The 9,089-nt window shown below is 47.4% G+C and overlaps 1 protein-coding gene across 2 annotated transcripts in view; it reads right to left on the reverse strand.

Moving 5' to 3' along the window:
- Nucleotides 1–8,711, reverse strand: part of TRPM7 (transient receptor potential cation channel subfamily M member 7) — a 60,820-nt gene extending 52,109 nt beyond the window's left edge. For both annotated transcript variants that reach the window (XM_074880112.1, XM_074880111.1), the window contains exon 1: nt 8,579–8,711. In XM_074880112.1, coding sequence (XP_074736213.1) covers nt 8,579–8,581 — 3 coding nt within the window. In that variant the 5' untranslated portion in view covers nt 8,582–8,711. The remainder of the gene's footprint in view (nt 1–8,578) is intronic.
- Between the last annotated feature and the right edge of the window lie 378 nt (nt 8,712–9,089).

Below are 9,089 nucleotides of genomic sequence, written 5' to 3' on the forward strand. Positions count from 1 at the left end.
AGAAAGCATAAATTTAAATTTATTTATTACATTTAAATTTTAAAAGCCAAGTTTGTCAAGTCCACATTTCACAAAAACCGATTATCACTTTGCAGTATTAGGATTAGAAAATCTTAGCAGGTATTAGGATAAGAGCCGTCAGCCAGGGACATCTTGCAAAATTCCACCCAGCACAAGTCAGGGGACTAACAAAGTGAAAACATCCTTTCTGTTTGTCTTTTAGCAAAGGTGACAAGAATCAAGTAGATAAGATTAAGAAAATAAGTACCTCTTTGGGTAGAGGTAAGAGGGAACAACCCATGGAACAAAGGCTGGTATTCAATTGCAATAACCATTGATTGAAGACTGACTAAACCGTAACAGACACTTTCCCAGGCTTTGAAGATTACAGAGTTATATTATGGTGAAAGACTGAACACCTAGATTAAGTTAATTTAGAGCTGTAACTGAGAAAGTATTCTCAAGCAGGAACGAAGTAGTGTATGACAGCAAAAATAAACTGCGGTAATCAGGTTGTCAGTAAAAAATAAAAACAAAAAATAAAAATCAGCAAACCAGAACTTAATAGAAATATGCCAATTCTCAGAACTTGCAGGTTGGTTTTTTTTAAATCTCATTTGATTAGTATTAAATAACTAAAGGCAGAATCCAATAGCACTGGAAGTCATCCACACCAGGCTTTGGGATCCATGACTAGGAAGCAAAAAGTGTGACCAGGTGTGTTGGGTTTGTGTGTGAAGAGCTGTGCCCCATCCGAGGGACCCACACTGGAGCAGTTCACGAAGAGCTGCAACCTGTGGAAAGGACTCATGTTAGAGAAAGTTTGTGGAGGACTGTCTCCCATAGGAGACACTGGAGCAGGTGAAAAGTGTGAGGAGTCTTTCCCCTGAGGAGGAAGGAGCAGCAGAAACAATGTGTGATGAACTGACAGCAACCCCCATTCCCCAGCGCTGCTGGAGGGGGGAGGAAGTAGAGAAATCGGGAGCAAAGCTGAGCTCAGGAAGGGAGGGGTGTGGAGGGGAAAGGTGTTTTTAAGATGTGGTAATACTTCTTACTGTCCTACTCTGTTTAAGTGTTGTTGGTGGTGTTTGAATTAAATTGATGTTCTTTTTCTTCCCCTAACGAGTCTGTCTTTTGCCCATGACCATAAGAGGCGAGTCATCCCTTCACGTTCTTATCCCCATTCCTGAGCCTTTTGTTTTTATTTTCTCCTTCCCATTCCTGGGGTGGAGGAGTGAGCGGCTGCATGGTGCTCAGTTGCCCTCTGGGCTCCAACCCTGACACCAGGCTGCCACAGACCTTGAAATATCTCCAAAGCTCTCCCACGCGAAAAGAGGCCTCCCAAATTGTTGCCATTACAATTACTAGCAGTAAGTCTAGACACTGGTAAGATTCACACGTGCATAATTTTCAATGTAGACAACTATATGCACACATCTGCCTATGCTCTTTGAAACTGTATTAGCCAGTTGCATGCTCTTTGCAAAACACATGATGTGCATTTAAACAAACTAAGCACTTCATGTCAGACTGTATGTGAATGTGAACTAGTTATCTCCAGGGACAGGTTGAAGATAAAGCAGCAATAAAGCTTCACAGAGGATTTAAAATAGCTGTTCCTGAAGTTGGATGATCTTGTGAAAACATTAGTTGTTAAACTGCACACAACAGAGTACCAACTTTATTACTGAATCAGCCTGTAAAATTCAAATTTTGCAGCTGTAGAAAATCAACAGGTATGCTAGCACATGTATCACATGCCATCCTCCTTCAGCTGAAATCAAATGAAATAAAGATGGGTTGGGATACAGTAACTCAGCAACTGCATATTTGCCATACACACACAGTTCAAACATTCCAGAAAATCTGACAATAGAAAACGCGTGAGACAGCTTGAGTTAGAATGAGTTTGTAAGAGTCTTTAGGAAAAAATTATATTGCTCTTAACATAAATATTAAAACAATCTGTAACTTTGATGTGACTGCTAGCATTTAACAAAAAAACAAACAACAAAAACAACACGGAGAAATTCCCAGAAATAAGGTTTAATCATAGAATGGTTTGGGTTGGAAAGGACCTTAAAAGGCCATCTAGTTCCCCCCTGCTACAGGCATGGACACCTTCCACTAGCCCAGGTTGCTCAAAGCCCCATCCAACCTGTCCTTGAACACTGCCAGGGAGGGGGCAGCCACAACCTTGCTGAGCAACCTGTGCCAGTGTCTCACCACCCTCACTGTGAAGAATTTCTTCCTTGTATCTAACCTAAATCTACCCTCTTTCAGTTTACAGCCATTACCCCTTGTCCTATCACTACATGCCCTTGTAAAACATCCCTCCCCATCTTTCCTGTAGCCCCCTTTAAGTACTGGAAGGCTGCTATAAGGTCTCCCTGGAGTCTTCTCTTCTCCAGGCTGAACACCCCCAACTCTCTCAGCCTGTCCTCACAGGGGAGGTGCTCCAGCCCCCTGAGCATCTCCTTGGCCTCCTCTGGACCCACTCAAGCAGGTCCATGTCCTTCTGATCTTGGTGCCCCCAGAGCTGGACACAGCACTGCAGGGGGGTCTCACGAGAGCAGAGTAGAGGGGGAGAATCCCCTCCCTTGACCTGCTGGCCACGCTTCTCTTGATGCAGTCCAGGATACCATTGGCTTTCTGGGCTGTGAGTGCACATTGCTGGCTCACAGTCAGTTTTCCATCCACCAATACCCCCAAGTCCTTCTCCTCAGGGCTGCTCTCAATCCACTCATCATCCAGCCTGTATTTGTGCTTGGGATTGCCCTGACCCATGGGCAGGACCTTGCACTTGGCCTTGTTGAACTTCATGAGGATTGCACAGGCCCACCTCTCCAGCCTGTCCAGGTCCCTCTGGATGGCCCATCCCTTCCCTCCAGCGTGTTGACCCCACCACACAGCTTGGTGTCGTTGGCAAACTTGCTGAGGGTGCACTCGATCCCACTGTCCGTGTCACCAACAAAGATGTTAAACAGCACCGGTCCCAACACCGACCCCTGAGGACGCCACTCGTCACCGCTCTCCACTGGGACGTCGAGCCGTTGACCACAACTCTTTGAGCGCGACCATCCAGCCAATTCCTTCTCCACCGAGTGGTCCATCTGTCAAATCCATGTCTCTCCAGTTTAGAGACAAGGATGTTGTGTGGGACAGTGTCAAATGCTTTGCACAAGTCCAGGTAGATGATGTCAGTTGCTCTTCCCTTATCCATCAAAACTGTAACCCCATCACAGAAGGTCACCAAAGCTGTTAGGCATGATTTGCCCTTATTGAAGCCATGTTGGCTGTCACCACTTGCCTCCTTATTTTCCATATGCTCTAGCAGAGTTTCCAGGAGGATCTGCTCCTTGATCTTGTCGGGCACAGAGGCGAGACTGACTGCCCTGTAGTTCCCTGGGTCCAATTTCTTTCCCTTTTTAAAAATGGAGGTTATGTTTCTCCCTTTCCAGTCAGCAGGAACTTCACTGGACTGCCAGGATTTCTCAAATACGATGGATAGTGGCTTAGTCACTTCATCCGCCAGTTCCCTCAGGACTCGTGGATGCATCTCATCAGGTCCCATGGACTTGTGCACCTTCAGGTTCTTTGGATGGTCTCAAACCTGATCTTCTCCTACAGCGGATGGTTCTTCATTCTCCCAGTCTCTGCCTTTGCCTTCTGCATCTTGGGTGGTGTGGCTGGAGCCCTTGCTGGTGAAGACTGAGGCAAAATGTTGTTGAGTACCCCAGCTTTCTCCATACCCCAGGTGACCAAGTCTCCCTTTTCCTTCCGAAGGTGGCCCACATTTTCCCTAGTCCTCCTTTTATCACCAACATACCTACAGAAGCTCTTCTTGTGGTCCTTGACATCCCTGGCCAGATTTAATTCTATCAGGGCTTTGGCCCTCCTAACCTGATCCCAGGCTGCTCAGAGTTTCTCTGTGTTCCTCCCAGGCTGCCTGTCCTTGCTTCCACTCTCTGTAGTCTTTCTTGTTCTGTCTGAGCTTGTCCAGGAGCTCCTTGCCCATCCATGCAGGCCTCCTGGTGTTCTTACCTGACCTCCTCTTTGTTGGGATGCATCACTCCTGAGCTTGGAGGAGGCAATCCTTGAATATCAGCCAGATTTCCAGGTCCCTCTTCACTCCGGGGCTTTATCCCATGGTACTCTGTCTACCACCTCAGTAATATATGAACTTTGCTTTAGTTAAGGGAAAAAAATGCCTAATTTATAAACCAACCTCAATTCGCTCTAACGTGCTGTCAGTTTGTTACCATACTATAAACTCTCCTTGGCAATCAACCACCACTATATTATTATCCTGCAACATCCTCATAGCATATGTCGTCAAAGCATTTTCCACAGTTAAATATCCTAGTCCTTTCATAAGGCAGCTTTTCGGAACTATCAGCACCACAATCAGCAACACAGTTATTTTTCCCCCTGTATTTCCCGTATGTTTAGAACATTTTTCACCCAATCCTTGGGAAGGAAAAAAAAAATACAGTTAAGTATAGCAATGCTATTTATCCGAGTTTCTCTCTTGTTTTTTATTTCATTACCCCATCAGAAGTTCACTGGCCTTTCCTTCTTGGAAAGAAACGAGAGGTAAGAAATTTCCTCTGCTGGCCTAACAGCAATTAGACAACCTGCGTGGTCCCTACTTCTGTGCAAGAATTATAGCAGCTGGGGAGAAAAACAAACTCGAGCTGTACTGTGGTTCCAGCAAACCCAGTAGTTAAAGAAAGTGGCTCACGCCCTGCTTTAAAAGGGCTCACATCCACTTCACATGCTAAGCAAAATATAGGTATAAAAAAGGCTGAACAAACCTCACCACTCCTCAAAAAAATAACATTCCCTCCATCAGTGCAACAGCTGTGAATGAGACTGGTCTCCCAAACACTGCTGCTCGGGTCTGCGGTCCCATCCAGTCAGATGCAACCCTTCGGCGTGCCAGGCGATGCTGGTTTAATGACTAGCGGCTACCAAAAAGACAAGTCACCTCCTGCACATTCTACCTCCCCTCTTGTGCAGCAGCACTGATGCTCAGCTAATCCTGTGCCAAGCCAGGTCAGGAAGCAAAGCTTGCCAATAAAAAGGTTTTGGGGGTTTACTTTTTCTGTTCTTTTGTTAGATTAGCTTGCTATTACTTGAAATACAAAAACATATACAATTCAAGTAAAAGAAAAGCTAAGTTTAAAGTAATAAAAATAACAGAAACCAAGGATTAGGTAGATCATTTTCGGTACAGATTGTATCACGATATATTAACATGATACCATTACCTGCACATTCCCATTATGTGAGCAAAAGAGATGCGATTAAATCAAATAACAGACAGTAACAAGATTGCAGAAAATACAAGAGAGGAGAAAGAAGGTTTCAAGCCAGGGAATATGAAGAAAGCATGCCACAAACTTTGTTCAAGTTTTACCACAGGTCAGGTCAGTATCGCTATTTTTTGTAGAAATAAGGAAGCATATAGACCCATTTGTCAGAGGCCACCACTACTTGTCAGTATCAGAGGCAAGAAGTGGCATTATTTTTAATAATCATATATGTATCTTATCCAAATACACACAGAGTGAGATTATTCCGAAACTTCTCTGCTGCAAAGCCAGCTGCTGGAATTTCAACCAGTGAAGCTAAAATGCACTAAGACAGAATTATTCACGTTAGAAACAAGAAACATTACCTCAAAGTCAAAACTTCAGTTCTGGAAAACACACACATTGATTTTACTGTCAGTTTGCCTTTAAAAAAGTAGGACAAAAGAACAGAACTAACGTTACTTGTTTCAGCAAATTAATGTGGCATGCAAATATTGCAGCCAAAGTAGACAGAGTTAAAGGAAATGAGGGATTCCAAAAGAAATAAATATCTGTTAAAGAAAAAAAAAAAAAGACTCAAAAAGATACATTTTTCAGGTTAAGTATATTAGCATGACAAGTATCATTTTGTTGCCTTGATTTTTGAAAGCAGAAGCCACAATTTCAAAATCCAACCTCAAGTCTTTAAAGACTAGAACTTCAAATTTGGGCTTGTTTCAGACAACATGCTGACAGCATCGGAAGTTTAGTAAAAGTGTCACTGCTAGTATAGCTATGTATTGTACTCCTAATCCAGGTCTTTCTGGGAAAGAGAATTAGACTATAAAAGCATCTCCCTCCCTTCACGCACACTTTTTGACAAGTCCTCTTAAAGAATTATTTCCAACATTACTGGTGTAAAATCGACAAACCAATATGGCCAAACCCTATTGTGTCACCATCAATTATTTAAGTTCTAAACAACATTGGTTTGTTTAGAATACACTCATCTCTCATGACCGTCCACAAGGAGTGAACAGTTAATAGAAATGCACCTCATGAAGGGACATGAAAGAGAAGCAGGAAAAGTTTGGGTGTTGGTGCAAAGCTTCCAGGAAAGGGAAGCACAGCAAGTGGTAAAGATAACTATGAGAAAATGAGAGGAGTTTGGATGCTGCAGTCTATCACCAGCAGAGCAGAGAAAGCAGGGCTGATGTGATAAGACAAAAAGGTAAGGCAGCAAGCCTAGAGTTACACAGAGCCTCAAGGGACAAGAAAATAAATGAAAGTTTAAAACACAATGGAGTACCTCTCTCCAAGATAATCCACGTAGGGAGGTAGGCAATCTGATAGAGTATCTTTAAATATAAGCAAGATAACTGTTAAATGCAAGGTGATGTTTCAAGGTGCCTTTGTATGACAAGCGAAAATTACCCTTCCATTCCTGAGCTCAAGCAAGCGCAAAAAAAAAAAAAAAAAAAAATCAAAGTAAAACATCAGGAAACTAAGGTACAAACAGTCCAAAACCAGCCTAAACAGTTCCACATGCACAAAGGTTTTTTTCGCCACTTTAAATAGCAAAGTCAAGAATGGCCTCATACCAGAAGGTATGAAGGATGATCTAGCAGACACTTATCTCACCCACACAGACACATTAAAAAAAAGACTGAACTCCCGGAATTGCCACACTGAACAACTCACTCTTTAGAATAATTCCTGATTTAATGTTGGACACTGTCCAGCAATTATTCCAAATTGCTAAATAATCATGGAACAGCGGGGAAATATTTAACAAAATGAACTTGCATAAAATGCCCTATATTCAGCTCAGACAAAACACCTGTTAAACAGTGGTTTCAAAATACTTGATAAACACGTGGTAAGTATAACACATTACATTGCCAGAAAAACTGCAAAGCTAGGGTCAATTTACAAATCCATAATGGTTAAAACCAATCTGTACATTCCTAGGCTATGTCAGCACCCACAAAACACCAGAACTAAACTAAAAAAAAAAAAAACAGCCACCCCCCCCACACACACCCCCCAAACTAAAGAAAAACACTTGAGTTGAGAAAGAGCAAGTACCACACGAGTGGGAGATGCCAAGTACTCTTTCAAGTCAGAACGGAAGGTTGCACTTTCAGCTTCTTCCTAGAAGAGTGCTGGATTTGCAGATTCTAGAAAAAGACAACCCACATTTCTACACAGCTCACAGATACAGTCAGAAAGGGAAGATTCATGGGTATGAATCCCTGTGGCTTTGAATAGTATACTGTGAAATGAAACAGCTTTATTCAAAATGAAATAAAGCATTTGACTAGAAGTTCAAGCAGACTGCTGAAATCCACGGATTTACACTCCACACTTAGATTTTCAAAATTATTTAAAAGCATTTGATATGGCGGCTAAATATCAACTAAGGAAAAAAAGTTATAGGGATAAAGAACCGATTAGCAGCCAGAAAGAGCTGGAATTAAAACTGTGTTTTCTTTGTAGAAGCTCATACACCTCTTTGTGAGGGCTTATGCACTCCCTTGTATATGGCGACGCGTAGAAACTGTAAAAATTAAGCAGGTAGAAAGATGAGAAGGGAAGAACAGCTGCATCCCCCAGACCGACACAGCCCACCGCGTGAATTCTGGTACTGGGACAAAACCACAGCGCAGGCTTAGGGCAGCGCCCAGAGAGCACTGAGCGAGGGGGCACGATCCTCAGCAGCCGAGTCCCCGCCGCCGCCGGCCCGGCTGCCCGGGGCGCTGCCCTGAGGGGCGGAGGGGGGCGGAGGGCAGCGGCCGCCCCTCCGCCGGGCCGGCGGCAACAGCAGGGCGGCGTTGGCTTGGCCCCACGGGCACTACGCGAGGCGGCTCTAGAAATGCCGGGCGGCGGCGGGAGCCTCGCCCCGGCGGCTCGGGTCAGCGCCGGCCGGAGGCTCCGGGAGGCTCCGGGCCCGCCGGGCACAGAGGGGGGTGACGCCGGGGCGCCCCGCCGGCCCTCGGGGGCCGAGGCTCCGCGCGCGGACGGGCCCGAGGCGCCCGAGCCCGCGCCTCCCCTTCCGGGCCGGAGGTGACACCCGGCGGGGTCCCTCCGCCGCGGCACCCCGGAGGGGGCGGGCAGGGGAACGGCCGCCGCGGCGAGAGGCGAGCCCGGGGGCGAGGGCGGCCGCGCCGGATCGGGACGGCCGCGGCAGCCGGCGACCCGGAGCAGCCGGCTGGGACAGGTCTGGCCCGGCGGCCGGCGCCCCCGGCCCGTCCCTTCCCCCCGCCCGCCGCCGCCCTCACCATTCTCCTCAGGGCCGGGCTGGGTCTCGGCGCCGACTCTGGCTCTCCTCGCGCCGGGCAGCTCCTGCTCGTGGTTCGGCGTCGGCGGTGGCGGGGCCTGTCTCCATCTATCGGGGCTGAGCTCGGCGGCAGCGGAGGGCCGGGTGGGGAGGAGCCGGGCGAGGACAGCGCTCCGGGGGCGAAGGGAAGCGCGGGGCGAGGAGGACGGCGCTGGCTCGACTCCGCACCGGGACCCAGCGCTAGCGGCGGCCTCGGCCCGGCGGCTCTTTCTCATAATTGTGCGACTCGGCCGGCGGAGAGCAGCGGCGCTGCCGCGTCAGCGCGCACCGCCCCCGGGAGGAGGGGGCCGCCCCTGCCCGCCCGCCGCGCCGCGGCCCCCCTCAGGGCGGCGGGGAGGGGAGGGAAGGGGAGGGGAGCGCGGCGGCCTTGGCCTCTCCCCACGGGAGGGGGAGAGCGGGGGCCCTGAGCCGCCTCCCGAAATACCCCGAAAATGGCTGCCAGAGGGCGGGCG

This window comes from Strix uralensis, chromosome 11 (genome assembly GCF_047716275.1).
Source record: "Strix uralensis isolate ZFMK-TIS-50842 chromosome 11, bStrUra1, whole genome shotgun sequence".
Taxonomy (NCBI): domain Eukaryota; kingdom Metazoa; phylum Chordata; class Aves; order Strigiformes; family Strigidae; genus Strix; species Strix uralensis.